We start from the raw sequence: 21486 nt of genomic DNA, 5'->3' as shown, positions 1-21486 counted from the left end.
AAAATTGATTATAGTAAAATAAATGTTGTTTGGATTATACTACTCAAAATCACTTTTAGATGAAAAATTACTAAAATAGACATCAATTTTATATACTTGCAAAATCAAAATACTATAAAAAATAATATAAAAAATATTTATCATATAAATAAAATAAATACAATAAAAAATAAAAATATAAAAAAGAGTACTATAAATTTTTTAATGTCACACAAAAAAAATATTCTATAATTTTTTTTAGTATCGTCAATACTCTTTAATTTAGTATTATTTTAGACTATAAATATGACTCTATTGTTACTTATAATTAATTTTTTATTTATTTTGTCCTTTTTTTATAGGATCATAATTTATATTATTCAAAATTTTAATAATAAACGTAGTATATAATAATTACAATTACAATTACAAATTTTACAAATTCAGAATAAAAAATAAAAAAAATTAATACAAAACAAAAATAGAGTACATCAAAGAATAGAAAAAAATTATACAGATAAAAATAATAAAAATTCTATAAAACCAACAACATATATCATCTGAACAAAAAAAATATCATAAAACGTAAATAAAATTCATATGAATAAAATCAAATAAAAATAAAATTTGTAAAAAAAAATGGAACTAAAAAATTATGAAGAAGTAGGAAGAACTACAAAGAATGACTGTGAAAATAATAGTTACTAGTATCATTCTTATAGAAGAAAATGAAGGGTAGGGTTGGGGTAGGGTTGGTAAAAAAGAAATATTTTAGCTTCTCCTAAACATGAAACGTGAAACATAGAAGCTACAAATTTGAGCTTCTCCTAAACCTGGGTTCAGAGGCAGAATCAATTCTGCGTTTACAAAGATAAAAATTGCCAAACATCCAAGTGAAACTTTCAAGAAGCTCAAACGGGCTTCTCTCCTCCCCAACGTGTTTCCCAAACACACCCTTAATTTTTGAAAGGTGAAATCTTCTCCTTTATAATCATTTAATTGTAAATTATTTTGAATGAATAAGTTAGCACAAAATATATTGTCTTTATTTTTTACGATTCATTTGAGAGAAATAGAGAATATATGAGATGGAATAATAATAGTAAGAGTGTTTAAATAAATTAAATAATGTACATTTTTTAGTATTTATAACTGAAAATTATTATTATTATAAATTTTAATATAGATGTTAATTTTGGTGTCTTTACTTTTGTTGGTGTCTAATATAGATATTAATTGTATTTAACTATTATTTTTTAATTCAATTAAGTAATAATAAGTATTAAATTTAATTAATTAGCATGATTAAAGGCTTACATCATTTTATATAATGTCATCTATGCAAAATGCTGATATGATACAATTACAAAAAGTAATAGAACATAAACTCATTCTATAATAAGCTTGCAATTATTTTTCAGTGAACAAACAGAACTTTAATCTTTGGGAATCATCATGATATAAGAGAAGAATATGCTTGTCACTCATTGAGCAAATCACTTTCAAGGTATCATATCGAATCATGATCATAAAAAAACCATCTTGATTCTTCTGAAACAGACCATTGACAACATATACATGTGCTCCCTTGAAGTCATGGCTTCAGAATAGTTTGGTGAGTTGCAACTCAGTTAATGAAAATTCCCATGACTTTCAACTTTGTTTCATGAATTATAAAGTCTGCATTTTCCAGTCCCAGCACAAACAGAACACTCATCGGCATCTCCGGATATGTGCTTCAAGCAATGCTTGATCCTATCATTCATAACATCCTGTGGCACAAGATTGTTCAAGTTCAATATGACAGTTACAATGCAACATAGATTCATTGCTTGGTATTTATTTTTCATAGTACTCCTTCCACTTTCACATCAAAGTAATAATTGCCTGATTCAGACTGGTGTAAGGAGTAAGAAATAGGCCCAAGGCCAATTAGGATAGTTTTAATAGTAATTGATTTACTATAAATAGATATAGTAGAAAACCAAGTTGAGCTCACTAGTCCGCATAAGTAAAAGTTGGGGGTTCGAATCCCGCCTTGTGCATGCAGCAACCCATTAGTCAGCGGCAAACCTTTAAATGGAGCTTCGAACCGCAACGGATTAGTCCTTAGCCTGCCGGGTCAGGGGATACCACGAAAACACCCAAAAAAAAAAAAAGAAGAGGGCAATGCAAAAGGTTTTGCGTGACAAGACGATGTGAACCCTTGCCAGAATCAATGCCTATGCTTGGTAAAAGCAGGATAATTGATTGATTGACATATAATTATTTTTTAGTTTTGAATCTGATACAATGTCTATGATCATGGTTTATCCATTAAGAAAGTCCAACCAAGCATGATATTCCCTAACTAACCAAGCATGAGAGAAATTTCATCCATTAAACAACTATAATTGATTCATAAAAAGGCGATTTGAAATAAAACCTTTTTAATCATCTTGACACATGATATTTTTAGGAATTTTAATTAAATCAGAATTGTTTTATTCGCCTTGATATAAAGATGCTATTAAGCTTGAAACCCAAGGAAGCAAAACATTTTCCTGAGTGATTTGTAAAACTCAACTCGGGACAGCAAACATGACATTGTGAATTTGTGAAATGTACAAGAGTTCATACCACCAGTAGCTCATGCAGTCCAAGGGGTGCGGTTACAATGTATGATACGCCAGGGTGCTCCTTTGCTGCCTCGGAACTTAACGAAGGAATATCCTACATAATACAATGAGGAGTTTTAAGAATTTTGCCACTTACTGAAATCTTCAATCTTCATCAAGTTGAGGAATCACAACAAAAATTTATAGAAGAACCACGCTACATGTACACCAAAAATAAGCTATTGGCATAAAATACATGTTAAAATATAAAAGACATATTGAAAATGAGTTAAACAACATATGTATTTATTTATACACAAATACATAGTGACTGATTTGGTGGCTGATTTTTCGTGTGCGCATAGCACTTTGTTTACGAAAAGATAGGACAGATAACAGTTTTACAAAGGTCTACCTGATTCCAATGCCTTCCGGGAGAGAGGAAAAAGGGGCTGATAACGACACGTTGTGCACCTTGTTCGACACAAGATTGAAAGGCATCTCTAATTGATGGTTCTGCTAATTCCTAAAAATGTGTATATATTATGAAACATCAGGAATTGCCCCCAGAAATCCAAATTATAATATTGTCATAAAATGAAAAGGAAAAGAAAAAAGATGTTGATTTATGCACCATGAAGAAAATTGTTCACACTATGAAACAAGCTTAATCTCTTTTACCCCTCATGAAGAGAAAAGACAATGTCATTGCCCATGACAAACAAACAACCTAAGTAAAATGCTAACAGTCCTAACATGATGCATACTACATATCATGCTTGCAAGATTCGGAAAAGTTTATCAGCTAACATTTCTCTAATTCTATGTTTTTCTCTACTTGACAACTTTTTGCGAATAAAACTAATAACAAAAAGATTACAGAAAATTAGTAAATTACCATATGAGCAGGCTCCACAATCTCGTACCCAGTTTTATGTTTAAACATCTCCACAAATTCATCTGACATAAAAAACCAAAACTAATTTCATACCTCAAATTATAGTATTCCCAAAGTACAATAAAAGTGGTAGTAGGAGTGATAACATCAAAATAAAGAACCGAGCTTACTAAGTAAAAGATTGGACTCTTTGCGACGCGACCCATGATCCACAATTATGACCGCATCACCATCACCAACCCCACCATAGCTTTTAGCTCTCAGACACAATACTCTGCTTGAAGTTGGAGTCTTTGGTGACAAATTTGAGGTTTTGAAGGATACCCATCTCGTGTTTGTTCCCTTTTCACTTGCAGAAAGTCCGTAACAACAATAACAAGAACACCAACCAAAGTAAGAGAATAAAAAAAAGTTCTTGTCCAAAAAAAAAAAGGAAAACAAAAAAACAAAAAAGAAAAAAAAAGGGAAGAAACTGAAAGGCAGAATGGAGGTAGTACCTTGTGAAGGGAAGGGAAGGAAGTGAAAGAGATTTCATGGGCACATCAAATGATCAAAAAGTTTCTTCCTTTTTAGTTTGGGGATAGCCTCATTTACTATCAATCAACCCATTCCAACTTCCAAGTATTTGCAACCCCTATAATAATGGGAAAAAAAAATCCTCACTATCTTAGTAAAGTAATAAAATTAAGGAAAAGTATAAGGAACCAAAAACTTATCGGCCAAAAACTAAACAAAACTATATTAATTTATATCAATAATTAACTAATTTTAAATTTTTTAAATTCAAAATTTAAAAAATTTTAAATTGATTAAGTAAACCTAATTAAAACCTATAAAAACTTTCCTCTTTTTTTTTACATTAATCTATCCACTTCTAACAATCACAAATTCGAAAAATATATAAAAGAACATCCATTTAATATGAAAAAGAAACATTCTAATACTTAGTAGAAGAAACATCCATATATATTAACTCGTAAAAATTTTGAATTCATCCAAAGGTATTTGGCTGGATTTTGGCTGATATACTTTTGGTTCCCTAGCTTTACTCTAAAATTAATAATTTTTATTTTAGCACAAAAAATAATGCTTATTATTTATGAATTTTATTATTTTAATTTAACAATAATTAAATATTTACTTTTTTTATTTTATCAATTTCTTCATTTTAGAAAAGTTTAATCCTCTAATAATATCCCATCTCTCCTTCTTTTTTCGCTAATTTTGGGTTTATTAAGAATAAAAAAATAAACTTCAAGTAATACTTCAAATTAATTTTCAAAAATTTTAGTCAAATATTTTATTCTTTAGCAAATTTTTTAATTATAAAAAAAAATCAAATTTTCATTTTATTAAACAAGTTAATCAATAAATCTCATCTTTTCTTGTTAAAGACTAATAAATTTAACTAAATTAATTCTCATTACTATTTTTGAATATATAAAATTCCAAAAGACATTTAAACCTTTTAGATTAGTCCCTCTATGTAAGCAAGTTTTGCTAACCTCTAACAAAAGAATTTAACTTAGAAATTGATTTGTCTGCTAAAATAAATAGTTAAATTAAAATAATAATTAAAATTTATTAAAGATTAAACTACAACTAAAATTTTTTAAAAGATTAATATAGAGTAGTACAGAAAATGTTAGAAAAAAATAGGAGTTTTAAATTTTTAAATAATTCTTTTATCTATAAAATAATTTAATATTCCTAAAAAATATTTTAAAAATACTTGTTAATAAGACTCTTTTAAAACAATTGTGGGTGTTGTGAAAATATGATAAAAATAAATAAATAAAGGTAGAAATTTTTATATAAAAATAAGAGAGTTGTAAATTGATAATATTCTTGTAATAAAATACTTAATCATTTATGAGAATAAATCTTGTATCCTATAAAAAGTAGACACAAGAACTAGATACAAAAACTAACAAAGTTATGTGGCTAATAATTAGTTCTTTTATATTTGTTATAGTGAGCTTGTTGTGATGAAATCTCTATAACGGGTCATTTTTTTTGTTATGAAGGAGGGGCAGGTGTTGTGTTGGGATATGGAATGAGGGGGTGCTCCACCGGAATGTGGAATAGGTTTTGGCTCAGATTTGGTAGGAAGAAATCGGACCTTTCGAATTCTCTATTTTAAAAATTTTGTAAGCAAATCGGAGAGTTTATTTTGCTCGCAGCAAATAAAAAAAATCGGACCGCGCGATATGACCTAATCAAAATGAATGGTCCGTTTTTTTTTGTTGATTTTTTTTATTTCGTTATACTAGTCGTTGGGTCCGATTTTTGTTTGCCAATTTTTTTTAATTTACAGTAATAGAAATCGGATAGTGAATTTTCATTATTTTATAATTTTTTCAAATTAGGTTATACACAACTCGGTTGATCCGAATTGTATGTGTATATATATAGTTGCTAAGGTGTGCGAACCAAAGACCGCCAACCAGATCCAACTTTCTTCTTCTTGTTCGAGTTCTCTTCTTCTTTTTCTCGGTCTGGTGTGGGGTTACTTAGGTTGGGGAAAAAAGTTGATGGTGAAATTGCTATTTTTGTTTAAGTGAGTGGGAAGAATAGATGATAGAGTTCTTTTGAAAGTGTATTATTTTGGTCAGATTTTGTTGCAGACACTTGAAGGAGTAAATTTGTTTGTGAAGATCCATTAGATGTTATTCCCTTCACCATTTCATTTGAAGAGCTTAAAGGCGTGATTTGTGAGAAGATAGATTCGGAGATGTCAAGAAAAATATCATGTATTTTATACAGATATCCTGTACCAGTATTTGATGGATTCGTCCAATTTCAGACCAAATATGTAACGGACGAAGCAAGCATGCAAGAGATGTTTTCAATGTATATTGAAAGTCGTGCTCAAATTTCGTTCATCGAGTTATACATTGAATTCGAACAATCTGAGGTCGACCGAAATATTTTACAAGAAGACTACAATAGTGACAGTGAGGAAGAGTTCGAAAGCAATTACGAAGTTGTTGGTGAAGACGGAGATGTAGATCCAGCCGACAGCAGTGTGGCCCCGAATGTGACAGACGTTACAAATGCACTGGCGAATGAAGAGCCATTTGAGGAGCCATCTTTCATACGACTTTTGAATTTGGAAGTCATGTATGCTCCGGAGTTTTCGGACTATATGAATGCAGGTACTTGTTTAGCATTTGTAAAAGAGGTTATTTAGACAAATTTAAAATAGAAATACTTTGAGTTAATGAGTATTTAGGGTCCAGTATTCATTTAGTTAATGTGTTAATTAGGCTTTATTAATAAGTATTTGTTAGAGTATTTGCGAAATTATTTAGGCATTTGTTACATATTTTGAGTTATTTAGTTAATTTATATTTATTTAGTTACTTAGTTAATTAGGGTTTATTTATTAGTTTATTTATTAATGAGTATTTATTATAATCTTGATGAAGTTATGTAGGCGTTTAGTATTTATTTTTAGTTATTTAGTTACTTTGTATTTATTTAGCTAATTAGGATTTATTAATGAGCATTTGTTATAGTATTTATTTTTAGTTGTTTAGGTGATTAATAATTATTTTTGGTTATTTAGTTAATTTGTATTTATTTAGCTATTTAGTTAATTAGGGTTTATAACTGATTGTTTATTACAGTATTTATGAAGTTATCTGGAAGATTAGTATTTATTTTTAGTTATTGAGCATAATTTGTATTAATGTGTTTGTATTTTTTGTAATTGAGTTTTAGATGATAACGTAATGTAAACCTTAGCTATATTATTATTGATGATGTGAGTGATGATTTAATATTTAATTTTGGTCATTAAACAATCATGTATTAAATACTTATGGTATGGCTACCTTCACGGCAGAAGTTCCTTTTGTTGCAGATGGTGAGATCATCGTGGAGATAGAATTCAGTTCCAGGGAAGCTGTTATTAAGGCGATGAAGGAGTATACCCTCTAAAGATCTGTAGACTACCGTGTGTATGAGTCGGAGCCGTTGACATTTTATGCGAAGTGTACACAGTACGGGTCAGGGTGTGATTGGCTTATCAGAGTTAGCATGATCAGCAGAAAGCACTGTTGGGTTATTAGGAGGTACAACGGCAGTCACACTTGTACCAGAGCAACCATTTCTCAGGATCATTCGAAGCTAGATTCAAATACGATTGCCGAAGCCATAAAGCCGTTGGTTGAGGCTGACCCCTCTTTAAAGGTAAAATTAATTATTGCAGAAGTGCAGTCGAAGTTCAATACACCGTCAGCTATCGGAAAGCATGGTTGGCAAAGCAGAAGTCCGTTGAGAAGATATTCGGAGGTTGGGAAGCATCCTACGAAGCGTTGCCCATATGGTTCAAGGCCATGTGTCATAAGGAGCCATCAGCTGTCGTACATTTTGAGACAATGCCTGCATATCAAGGGGATGACTTGGTAACTGATATCCGGGTATTGCATCGAGTCTTTTGGAGCTATTACCCGTGCATTAGAGTGTTCAAACATTGTAAGCCAGTTGTCCAGGTGGACGGGACTCACTTGTACGAAAAGTACAAAGGTTGCTTGTTAGTGGCCGTTTCGCAGGATGGTAACAACAATATCATCCCGATTGCATTTGCTATTGTCGAGGGAGAGACCTCTGATGCTTGGCACTTTTTCCTTAGTAACCTGCGTTAACATGTTGTGACTCGGGATGGTGTGGGGCTTATATCGGACCGACATGAGTCCATAAATGCTGCTGTGGAACGTAGTCACAGAGCTTGGTCACCTCCTAGAGCTTTCCACATGTTTTGCATCAGGCATATAGAATCGAACTTTTTGAGGTCAAGGCACTCTACCTACAAAAGCTTGTCATCAATATAGGTAACATTGATTCCTTCAAAGTTTGTTATTAATGAAAATGCGAACAATCTATACATCCTGAAACTTATTTGGTGTTTGGTATATGATATTGTTTAGGATATTCGTGGACGGTTTGCGAGTTTGAAGTGCGTTACCAACGTTTACGAGAGCGGGACGAGGCGTACACTAACTGGTTAAACCGTATTCGCCGTGAATAGTATGCGTTGGCCTTAGACAGTGGCTACCGATGGGGTCACATGACGACTAATCTAGTAGAATGCGTCAACTCAGTCTTGAAGGGTGCACGCAATCTCACTATCACTGCACTTGTGAAAGCAACGTTCTACAGACTTAATGAGTTGTTCACACAGAAAAGAGCAGAGGCGGAGGCGAGGATTAATGCAGGCCATGTTTTTACTGAGCATGTGACCTCCAAAATTCATGGAAGTCAACTTGCATCAGGAAACATTCAGGCTGATTGCTTTGATAGGCAGAATGAGGTATTTGAAGTGCGTGAGATGCCAAGTGGAGTAGAGTATGCGGTTGACCTCCGTCGTCAAAGATGTGACTGTGGTGAGTTCTAGGTGGACCGGATTCCTTGCCGGCATGTCTTTGCACGTTGTGCAAATCAACGACTAGATTGACAGGTGTATGTGCATGACGTTTATAAGATGGACTAGGTCAGACGCGTTTATCGGGCTAGGTTTAGGCCATTAGGGAATCCTACTACTTGGCCTTCTTACAATGGTCCTCGATTTGTACCGAACTCGTACCTGAGACGCGTTTTCAAAGGTCGGCCCAGGATGACGCGCTTCTTGAATGAGATGGACACACGTATGTTACACTGTCCGAGGCGATGTAGGCAATGTGGAGCTGAGGGACACAGTCGTTGTAGATGCCGTCAGGGAGGTCGTCCAGGTACCGACAATAATGCCCAGTAGATGTATATGATATTTGAATCATTGTAACCTATGTGAATGCCTTGTATGATAAATGAATCATTGCTACCTGTGTCATTGAACTTTATGGTAATTTTTCCATCGTAACCTGTGTTATTGTACTTTATGATAATTGAACCGGTGTAACATTTGTGAATGTACTTTATGGTGATCAAATCATTGTAACCTGTGCCAATGTACTTTATTATATTTGAACCGTCGTACATAGTTGACGGAACCGAATCGGTGATTGAACCGGTCAGAGTACTTTATGGTCCAAATGCCAGATCGGATCGATATAGGGTCTGGTTCATCGGTTTTCCGGTCGAACCAGTCGGTCCGGTCCGGTTTTCATAACAATGCCATCATAACCTGCTTCATTGTACTTTAATGAACATAAGGAACATCAACAGAAACATACAATACAATACTTAGTTGGTACTTATGAGACTTTACTCATAAGTAAATAGTTAAAGTATACATTAAGAAAGATTACTGATACATAGATAAAACTAACTACACAACAACTACTTTCTCACTGTCCACTTTCCAAAGTTCACGATGTTCTTGCATTTCTTCGCGGCCTTTTTGAACACAGACGGAGTGTATCGACTCGCGCTATGACGCGGTGGATCAATCCTGAGATTGTAGCCTTTGCCTGTCTCAGCTGGAATACATGTGTCACCTGTATATACAACCATCAAACCAAGCAAGTATATAGTATAATCAACTGAAACCAACATGAACATAATATCATCAATTGAGACAGCAGGTATATAGTATAATCAACCTTACAAAAACATACCATACATAAACATACTATCATCTATTGACCAACCAGTTATATAGTAACATCAACCTTAACCAATGTACCATAAATAAGCATAATATCATCAATTATATAGTTTAATGAACCCTACACAACACCCCATACAATACTATGATAACATCAACTAACGGGAAAAGCTTATATGATAATTGTACCTACATCATTACGGGATTCTTCATCCTGGTCCATGTCCTCATCATCTTCCTCCTCCATGTCCTCATCCTCATCCTCTTCGTCTTCCTCGTCATCTAGCTCATCCACTAAGTACTCAGCAGTCTCATGCTCAAAATTCTTAGCATTTTCTTCAATCATAGTCATTGAAACACGCTTCGGGTTTTGACTATTAAGCACTCCTCGACCACCGTCACTCCTACTAGAATCACCAGATACAAACCCTCTAGAAGCACCCGAGTAGGTATAAAATGGATACCTCGGTTCAAACGAATACCTACCCGCCATGAAGTCGGCCTGGTGGCTATATTGTGCTTGGCCAGCATCTGAGGCCATGAACCCAAGCAATTGGCTAAAAGAACCTCCTCCTGAGTCAAAATAAGGCTGATGTATCAGAAACGACGTAGGAAATTGTGTCTGAGGTACATACTGGCTTGTGGAATGAGGTTGTTCATCTGCCGCTGGAGGTGGAGGTGAAGGTGGAGTTGGAGGCGGTCGTGACTGTGGCTCCTGCTCTTCATTATCATTATCCATAACCTGGACCCTCAACATCCTCTTGGACCGCAAGATCCGACAAGTTCAAGTGATCGCCATACTTTGAATGGTACCAGTACATATAAGTATCTAATGGCTGCTGCGGAGTCATGGGGTCCTCAGTAAGAACGTGATTATACCTGTTTGTCCACTGCATCACCCAAAATGAATGAGTTGTGGCTGTGGCCCAGTTCAAATTCTTAGGACCTGTTAACACTTCTCCGTGTGCGCGATCTAGATTCCGTTTCTGATGAGGAACTCCCTGAACGAAACTGAACTGACGTCTAAACCTGTAGGTAGCATGCCATTCAATACACTCAAAAGATACCAGTGGCACTGTTGCACTCCAAATCACCGAGTGCATGTAGATGTCCGCAGGAATTATGTCCGGATCAACACGATCAACAGAATATGCAACCCACAAAAACTGGTAAAAGTAAAGCAAGCAAATAATTAAAATCCAAATAAGTAAATCACTAGACCTGACCCACATACAATGTCAATTCAAACACACCTGGCCTTCCTGAAGTTCATCCAAGGCCTTCCTAAAATGAGCAAGCTTAAGATATCTATAGACTCGGTCTCCACGCTCCCAGTTTCGCCACCTAATATAACGCATCTCATTAACACAATTGGTTTCTAAACATGAAGATACCCGGTAAATGTAAGATAGTCTAACCTGTTTGCAAGCGGAAAACTGCGAGGTTCTCTAGCAACCGGTGATAGATATGGTAAGCGCATCCATGCCCAACATAGTAGAAGTGTCAGCGGACCATCGATTTTCTTACAATCAAAACGTGAGGCCTTGCATAAACTCCTGTACAGGTGTGCTAGGCAGGCTGATCCCCAGCTATATTGTCCAATACTAGCAAAATCACTCAGCAGAGGCAGAAACTTCCAGTGGACAGATGCCCCAGACTTGTCTCCAAACAAGATCGTACCAATCAACAACATGATGTGGCACTTAACGTACACCTGTATACTGTTCTCATCAGTCAACTGTGACCGTTCTTTTAAATCCCGTAGCCACGTCAGTTTTATGCCACTTCCTCGACAATCCGACTTTCTCGGCGCCACCCCAAATTGATGCAGACACTCCGTCTCTAAGGTCTCAAAACTACTCAAAGTCATGCCAGTCACTGGAAGGCCTTCGGTCGAAAGACCAAAGATCATAGCCACGTCTTCCAGTGACACGACACATTCACCAACTGGAAGGTGGAAGGTATGTGTGTCCGGGTGCCACCTTTTCACTAAAGCATTTACCAGTGCTTTCTGACATTGAACTACTCCAATCTGACTAACAAGATAAAACCCAGTTGATCGTAAATACTCCTCCACTCTCTCATCGTACCGATCTGGAGGGACAGGGTGATCACATGTCATCATCCGTGAAGCTTACAAAAACACAGCAAAAGTACGATTCAAATTACACAACTATCATACATAATTTTAAAAAGCTAATTAAAAAATATAATTTTATTTAATCCGATTTACTAAGTAATAACATTTTCATCTCTAATTATAATTAATGTACATAGAGCTTATATCTAAGTTGCTACAGAAAATAATTACTAATACATAGTTTCACTTTCTATGTAACTAATAATGTTCTAATGTAATAATAATAAAATCTCAACTAAAATAACATACTTCTATACATTAAAAGGCTAACAAGAAACAACTTATTATTACCAAAATCGCAAATAAATTATACTTTACAAATCCTAATTTATTATTTAAAATTATCAACATTGTTCCAAAAAAATATACACCAAAAGTATCCTAAAATTATAATTTTATAATTAATTATAACAATTAACTAATTAATTATTAAATCTAAAACTATTATAAAAAATTATAAACAAGTCATTCTTAATACTAATCTATTATATTGGAAAAACGTCTAAACAGCAATTACTTATTTTTAAACACACATGTTGCTAACCATTATTTAAACATATAACCATAAATTCTTAAAATTAAACATAACAGTTAACTTCTTAGCTCTAATTACAAAAATTTATAAACAAGTCCTGAACTATTCATAACAAATCCTATTCAATACCGAACTATTCATACACTCAAAAAATTTCTAAACAAGAATTAATTATATTTAAACCCACTTATCTAACTATTATTTAAATACATATTTCTAAATTTTGGAATTTAATTACAACAGTTAACAACTATAATTTCTAATATTATTACAAAAAATTCTAATATTAATTTTTTTACTTCTAATCTGATATTAAAAAAGAATCTAAACAACAATTAACCACATTTAAATACATATATATTTCTAACTATTATTTAAACATATATTCCTAAATTTCTACAATTAACCATAACTTCTAAAATTATTCCAAAATTTTTTAAAAACTATTTTTTTTATAATTTATTATATTACAAACAACTCTGAACAAAATAGAAGTACTACACTTATACCTTCTTTATTTAAATATTTATTTTTAAATTTCTATCAATAAATCTATACACTAATTCATATATGTGTTCTTCAGATCAACTCCTAACAACCATAAATATCCTAACAACCATAAATATAACTAAATTTAAAAAAAATATTAAAAATCTTAAAAAATAAAAAAGATTTAAAAAAACTTACATAATGAGGGTAGCTCAAATATTTTACAATGTAAAATTCTGGACGACCAATATTTCTAAGTTTTGATTTTCTTGACATTTTAACTTTTTTTCCTCACACAGCAAAAAGTTCAGAACGTTGAGGGAGGAAGAAGATGGAGTTGTGTGTGTTGTGTGGGGAAGAAAAGGAAAGTGAACTCGGTTGGTACACATGCAAGCAATAACTCGGTTTGGTTGTGTTAAAGGGGCACCGTTTGTGGGGAGCAAGCATTCAGCGACGCGTAGCTTGGCTATACACAATTCGGATGGTCCGTTTTTGGACATAGAAATCAGAGGGTCCGAGTTCCCCTCACCTACTCACACGGTCCGATTTTTTTCTCTACTGACACCACTCAAAAGTAAAGCTCCCTCCTCTTCCGTAACTGAGTCCAACTCAAACTTGTCCTCCATATAAAAATTAAAAAACGATCTATAACACCTCTTTATAGATAGAAGTTTAGACTTTAGATCAAATAATAATAAAATATTATTGACCTAACTCACATTATTTAGTGAAAATATTGCACCTTTTATATATGGCTACTATTATATGCCCCATGTTATATTAGGGATGATAGGACATTCACGTTCATCATTGTTTTTATAAGAGTGGGAGTGTTTTAAGTGCATTTTGAAAAAAAAAAAAGGATCATGGGAGTTATGAGTTGTTTATTTCAAACCAAGTTCCAACATTGTCTTCATCTTTCTTTAACAAAACCCTTGACAAATTTCTGATTTAGCCTACTCCTTCGAATTCAGTCATCTTAAAATTTTCTTTCATCAAATCTATGGGATATAAAATAATTAGTATAGATCAAAGAACTTGAGAATTATAGTGACTACTTTATGAATAATTTGCATGTTCCAATACTCTATTCTTAATTTTCATGATGGGCACAAATCATATCATGTGGGTAGGCATTGTATTTTGATCAAACGTGTCCCAACAAATTGCTTATCATTGTTTTTATTAGTTGGTTAGAAACAACCTCCATTAGGTGTTATTCCCTTTTCTAACATCCACTTCTAATGAGTCAACTTATCCACCACCCACAAAATCCACCTTAATTGCTATTACAACCTAGCCATATGTAAATTTAACACACAACAAAATTGCTTCCTAACTATAAGAAAAAACATTTATGTTTATTTTAATTTTGAATTAGCTATTAATATATAAATTATCTTTTCAGACTAATTCACTTTAATTTAGTTGAAGTTTGTATAGAAAGTTAGAAACTTTTATTTTTGAAAGCTTGTATAGGAATTTATCTTCTTACTATATTCACCAAAATATATATGAATAAAATTTTATTATACATATTCTCAAAAACAAGAAATATTTTATAATTTGCTGACTACTTTCAAAAAAAAAATTTTAATATTATTTTTTGAAGTTTGGCAGCTGAAACAGCTCAAACCTCAGCAAATGAATCTGGAATGGGAAATCCCAATCATAGTACTTGTTTAATCGTTTTAGTTCCCCCTATTCTCACGCAAACACAAAAAGAAGAACAGAACTTGCAACTTTACGACACCTCAACTGAGATATAGGCGAAGGACAAGCATCACACACTTCACACATTTTCATTCCCAAAACTTATAAACCAAAGTACTTCACTTCACTTAACAAACACACTAACCCCCCTTCTCTCTCTCTCTCTCTTCTTCATCTTCATAGCTCAGTTTTTCATAGTTTCAACTCCAAAAATCACATGCTTTTTTCTAACACCTTACGAGAATCTTGAACCCTTCTTTGTGGACCTGTATTGCTTTCTGGGGTAGGGAAATTTTGGGGGGATTTGTGAATGTTGGTTTTGCCATGGATCTGGTTGGATCTTCAGTTCCAGATAGATTCCTACTTGGTTCATTGATTTGAGGCAAAAAGTTTTGTTTTTTATGGTTTGATTTAGCTTCTGAACTGGTGGAAGAGGAAGGTTTTGACTTTGATGTTTGTGGGAATATTTTTTGGAGGGTTGTTGTTTATGCAGACAAGGTGGTACACTCATGTTGTTGGGTTGGTTCCATTGAATCACCATCAATTCCTTGTTTCTCAGCCTCATGTTCAGAGCCCCAAGATTGCATTTCTCTTTATTGCACGAAATAGGCTTCCTTTGGAGATGGTTTGGGATGCATTCTTTCGGGTACAATCTCTTTTTTCTATTTTTTATTTGTTTTGAATGTATAATTATTGTTTATCTCTATGTCTTTATGTGTTTTTGTGTGTGGACTGTGTAAATTAATAGAAGACTAGGAGAGGGTGCGTCAATTGGAGCTTAGTCTAAACTACTTACTTAATAAAGTTACTTTTATTTTGGTTTCCCACGGTATCCCCAGTTCGGCAGGCCTAGGACTAATCCTTTGCGGATCGAAGTGGGTTGCTGCATGTATAAAGTTACTTGACAAAACCTTTTTCCCACTAGGTGTGTCAGCTACATGGATAGACATCATTGCATCGTGCCCATGCATTGGGATAGTCGCAGGCCTAACATAACCTTATATGGATCCAAAGACGTCATTGCATCGTCGCCATGCATTCGGATGCAATATAGTTTTACATTGGCTATTGCAGGCCTAACAACCCTCCTCGTTTTTTCTGGGATTGCGACTGGCTATGTAAATGCAGGCCGAGTTTGGAGTCAGTCTAAACTTTCAATGGTTAATTATAGCTTTGTCTAATCTTTATAGGCGTTTCTTAGATTGCTTAATAAGATTACTGGTAATCTAGATCACCACATTTTAAATTACCGGTAATGTTATAATGCAATGGAATGTTTGGAAGATCAATGATTCAATGGTAATCTAGATAGACACCTCTCACACGTGCGTGTGGGGTGTTGGGGGAATGTATTAATGTAGATTAGCTCTTGGAAGGTAATGTGGTTGTTTTGGAAATTTGGATTACCAATAATGTGTCTTTGGCAATCATTATTTGTGTCATTTAGCAATCTTGTAGTCCGAAATTTGCTGGTTTCAAGCTCCAGTGATGAACAATAAAATTGTTGACTGATGGTAGTGTAACATGTCTACTTGGTATGACACGGTACTATAAAATAGAGTTTTTTCCTCCAGAAATCGGCCAATATTATAAATGTGTGGTACTGTTATCACCAAAAATAGACAATGACTCCATTCTCTATGACATTAAATTGAGCAAGAAAAGTGATTTATTTGGAAAGTCATATTCATGTATAAGTGTTGTTATTTATGCTTCAAAAAGTCTCAAATGATGAACATATTAGTTAATTATTTGCATTTGAGAGGATGCTTATTTAGGGTGTGAATAATACCTAAAGAAACTGTTTCATTGTTTCTTCAGGGGGGTGATAGCAAATTCTCTATTTTTGTCCACTCGAGGCCGGGGTTTCTGTTCAACCAGGCAACAACTAGATCTACATATTTTTTGAATCGTCAAGTCAATGATAGCACACAGGTTGCTATTCTCTCCTTATTTTCAACAGTTCTCTTTATTTTAAGCTGTTAAACTTAGACTGCTCGATTTCAAACGTCGTTACCTGTTTTATGTAATTGCAATTCAGTGCAAGTGCATCTTTTATAAGTTCAAGTTTTAGGAAATATGCCTTCCATGCTGGCTCAAAGTTGAATTCTAAATATCTCCTGTTCTTCCGATTTCATTATGAAACATCTAGGCTATCTTTTGCTTTTATTAATGTCTAAAAGTGAACTTTGAATCATTCTGTTCTGAATTATATTATTCAATTCTTATAATCAATGCTTGTTATATCTTTCAGCTTCATCATAATTTAGTTCATGTGAATCTATTTCCAGGTAGACTGGGGAGAAGCAAGCATGATAGAGGCCGAGCGCATTTTGCTTAGACATGCACTTGATGATCCTCTAAATGACCGTTTTGTTTTTCTCTCAGATAGGTGAGGGTTTAATTTTGTTAACAGATATAAGCTTGTAATTCTAATACAATTTTCAAAGCATGACCACCTTTTTTCATTGTACTTCGGTTTGCTTAATTATTTGATAGAAAGAAAAGGTTCTGATTTTATTCAATTCTTGAGCCTAGCCTCACTATATTTCAGTTGATTGATCTTTTTTCAGCTGTATACCTTTGTACAACTTCAGCTACACTTATGATTACATCATGTCAACATCAACTAGTTTTGTCGACAGGTGAGGAGTCGCACTTATGCTGTTGCACAGTGTGTCTACTTTCCAGAAAAGAATGTATCCACCAACACTATATCAATTGATTTTTTTCTAGATTATCATTCTTAATTGGTCTAAATTAGTAGCATGATCTTATATTATTCTGTTATTTACATGTATCTAAATGTGAGCAGCTTTGCCGACACAAAAGAAGGCCGTTACAATCCAAAAATGCATCCTGTTATCCCAGTTCATAACTGGAGGAAAGGATCTCAGGTAAAGGTCTATTACAGTGCCGAGTTTAGTATGAAAATTCATTTAGAAACCTAAAATACTTGACATGATGTATTCTCTTGCAGTGGGTTGTTCTGACAAGAAAGCATGCTAGGATTGTAGTGGATGATGAAACGGTCTTGCCAATGTTTCAACAGTACTGCAAGGTAACTCATTACAAGGTTCATGGTCTTTGACGCGTGTGTTGTCGCGAGTATCACATAACATATTTCTTATCTCACCCTGAAATTCTTCTACAAGATGAAAGTTGTAAATCAATGAGGTCATGGCCTAATTTGCCGATGGAAGTTTTCGAAAGTTTTTTCTTTCTATGTTAAGTGTGACTGATAGATACAGGATCCAGGGTGTAACTTTAAGGTAATTTTCTTAAGCCAATCAAATGCATTTCTCTGACCTGTGGATTCAATAATGCAGAAAAAGCCACTACCAGAATTTTGGAGGGAACAACACATTGTAAGTGCTTTATTGCCTTGCTAAAATTACTTAGTGTTCTCTCTTTCTTGTTCTAGATTAGAATTAATTTAATATTTTATTGCAAAATGAGGTGATAATTGACAAAGTGATAATATTTAATGAAAATTATCTTCTTCATGCAGCCTGCTGACACATCAAAGTTGCATAACTGTATACCAGATGAACACTATGTCCAGACATTATTGGCTGTAAGGATCCTTTTGTCTTTTTCTTTTTCCTCCTTCAAACTCTTCGGCTGACGAGAATTGAAGCTGGTTTTTGTCACATCCACTTTTAAATTTACAAATACTTGAATATGTTCACTATGTTAGTTTTAACTCAGATTTTGTTTGTGTTCAGCAAAAAGACCTAGAAGGAGAATTGACAAGGAGATCACTGACACATACTTCCTGGGATCTTTCGAGCTCCAGGGAACGTGAACGCCGGGGATGGCATCCGGTGACTTACAAGTTCTCGGATGCTACACCTATGCTTGTAAAATTTATAAAGGTTTGACCTTCACTATGCTGCAACTGCAAAATCACTTCTTTTTTTAAAACCAGTAAACTTTAAATTTCTTATTCTAGGACTACTTTCTTTCTTCCAAAACAAGCTTATATACTAGGCATGATAATATTAGGAAATTAAAATGGAGGCTCTAAATAGAATCAAAGGCTTAAGTGACTCGCTTACCATGTTATATAATCATACTCCAAAGCTACACTAGAAACTCGGTTCGCCTTCTTCTGCAAGGAAATCGATGACTTAAAGATAGATGACATCTTAATCTTCTAATTCATATTATTCAACTAATGAAGCTGGTATCTCTAGAGAGAAGTTGCTTTTATTATTGCATCATTAGTTCAGATCAGCAAAAGATAGAACACTTCCTAGAAGAGCCGATCGTTGGTTATGAAATCAAGCTGAATATGCAGTAAAATTACAATGTTTGAGCTAGCCAGAAGGAATTTGCTGAATAATGAGAAGGAAAAGTGCATGTATCTTAAACTTTGATGAAAGAAAATATGTATAAGTTATATATATTTTTATATTTTTTTATTTTTGCAGGAAATAGATAATATTTATTATGAGACTGAATACCGAAGAGAATGGTGCAGCAGCAAGGCTAAACCATCCACTTGCTTCCTTTTCGCGAGGAAATTTACCCGGCCGGCCGCGATACGGCTTCTTAACATGGTAAGTACATTTGTTTTACAAGTTTTTTTCCTGAAAATTGATACTGAGCTTCTATATAATTTCAAGGGGAAACTTAATTTTCTGTTGTAATGTATGTATTTGAATATTTCAAGTCTTCTTGCTAATTTTATTTTATTTTATATTTTTCCTGTTGGACAGTCTGTTCTGGAATACTTAAATTAAGAGAACAAAAAGGCTCAATAATAATTATATCAGAGGTTGGTAGAAGCACAAAGGAGAAAAAATTTACTTGGTAAAGAAATAAGGTTGGGGGAATGAAAATAAAGCAGAAGCAGCTGAAAATGATTGATGACCATTCTGATCATATTGTACAATGAATTTTGTATACCTTAGAAATTGTGGCTGTGTGTGAAAATATTGTACTACATTCTTTTATTGGCAGAGTTGATGTACAATGTTTGAGATATGCTCTTAGTAATTAGTATAGTGAAATGAAAAAAGGGTGAAGAGAAAATTGAGTTATGTATACCTGCATGAAATTAATGATTTTGGTCCTCCATATTCCACATAGTTGTTTTCTCTTTTATTTTTTATTTTTAGTTAATAACTCAAATTAGTCTATTATTTGATTTCTAATAAATATTTATTATTTTGTCTTCAAAAATTATTCGTCATATGTGCATTAAACAAATAATAATTTTTTTTATGAAGGAATAATTTGTCTAGAGAATTTCCAAAATATTAAAAATTTGTTTAGAACCTAAATAAAATTCTTTAGGAATAATTTGGATTTTACTCTTATTTTTTAGTATAACTACTATCATGAATAAACACATTTTGGCACATTTTTGGGCCATTCAGTTGAACTTGGGCCAATGGGCTTGTGGGCTTTTTTGTCCTTGCCTATGTGGGATAGGCTTACCCATTTCATACTGTCTATTCAGATTGGCCGTTAAGCAATTTTAATTTGGTCCTAAATCTTTAAACTCTAAATTCTAATCCCTTTACTTAGATGAGCTAATTTTTAAATTCCAATAAAAGTCCAGTCTTATGAAATTATGCATTTCTTTGTTTGGAGTTTGGACATCCATTCCTGAAATTAGGGTTCATGAGCACACCTGATTCTTTGGAAGATTAGTTAGAATTGTTAATTTAATTTTATTCTATAAGCATTTCTAATCTATGAGATCTTTGAACCAAGAATATTACATTACTAGTTAAAAAGAATATTCTTCTAATTAGATTTAGTACTTGTTTGGGTATTATTAAATTATTTAAAAAATTAATAAAAAATACATATTTAAAATTTTTTTTATCACATAATAAATAAATAAATATTTTTATATTATTATATCTAAATATAATTATTAAATAAAAAATATTTAAAAAAATTTAAAAATTCAACCAAACAAGTTTCTACAATTTTCTTATGAAATCAAAAGAATGGAAGCCAAGTGGAGAGTAGTTACTACTTACTAGGTGGATGTCGGGCCCACCTTGAAAGACTAGAAGTTTGGTCCTTATTTATAGTTGGTCACCGTCCATCACTTTATGCCAACGATTCCCTTTGACCGCCATTAAAAACCAAGCGGTTAAAGCTACACTCCAAAATAATGATAATATGTATGAGGATAGGGAGACACGTTATTAGCGAGGACTTCAATTGCACCGTTTGTTGAGTACTAATGTTTAATTAGCTAGGGTCATTAGATTAATTAACCTTTTCCACCGACTATAACAATAACAATATTTTATGTTATCCAAATTGAGAAGTAAACACATTTATTAACCGCATCACTCTTTCAAATTTCATCTGTTTAGGACCCATTTGAATAAATAATTTAATAAATATTTTTAAAAATAATTTATAAATAAATTATTTTATATGCAATTTTTTATTTTAAAAATATTTTTTTAAAAAAATAATAAAAAGGTTTATTATAAAAAAATCATTTTAAACTTTTTTATAAATACTTAAATAACTTCTTTAAAAAGTTATAGGTTGATTTTAAAAATTATGCTAAATATTAATGGTATAATTTTTTATAAGTTAAAATAA

At 33.0% G+C, this 21486-nt stretch overlaps 2 protein-coding genes across 3 annotated transcripts; one reads left to right on the top strand and one right to left on the bottom strand.

The window, feature by feature from the left end:
* Positions 1-1370: 1370 nt before the first annotated feature.
* LOC107490059 (sirohydrochlorin ferrochelatase, chloroplastic) lies at positions 1371-4096 on the bottom strand. 2 transcript variants are annotated; one of them, XM_021142957.2, is made up of 6 exons: positions 3972-4096; positions 3645-3823; positions 3475-3536; positions 2992-3102; positions 2599-2691; positions 1371-1751 (listed from the first exon to the last, which is right to left on the bottom strand). In XM_021142957.2, exons 1-6 carry the CDS (start codon positions 4007-4009, stop codon positions 1644-1646), a joined length of 591 nt encoding a protein of 196 aa, XP_020998616.1. In that variant the 5' UTR covers positions 4010-4096; the 3' UTR covers positions 1371-1643. The 2 variants fall into 2 exon arrangements, with proteins under 2 accessions (XP_020998616.1, XP_052117419.1); XM_052261459.1 differs by having other exon boundaries at positions 3645-3836; positions 3973-4096.
* Positions 4097-15324: 11228 nt separating this feature from the next.
* Positions 15325-19997, top strand: LOC107490058 (glycosyltransferase BC10). Its single transcript, XM_016110823.3, has 11 exons — positions 15325-15547; positions 16723-16836; positions 17193-17293; positions 17475-17546; positions 17717-17798; positions 17882-17962; positions 18231-18269; positions 18413-18478; positions 18630-18779; positions 19338-19466; positions 19626-19997. The coding sequence occupies exons 1-11, from the start codon at positions 15353-15355 to the stop codon at positions 19647-19649; spliced, it is 1053 nt and encodes a 350-aa protein (XP_015966309.1). The 5' UTR covers positions 15325-15352; the 3' UTR covers positions 19650-19997.
* Positions 19998-21486: the final 1489 nt, after the last annotated feature.

Source organism: Arachis duranensis, chromosome 5, assembly GCF_000817695.3.
Source record: "Arachis duranensis cultivar V14167 chromosome 5, aradu.V14167.gnm2.J7QH, whole genome shotgun sequence".
NCBI lineage: Eukaryota > Viridiplantae > Streptophyta > Magnoliopsida > Fabales > Fabaceae > Arachis > Arachis duranensis.
Note: the sequence above shows the minus strand (reverse complement) of the source record. Positions and strands in the feature narration are given on the sequence as shown.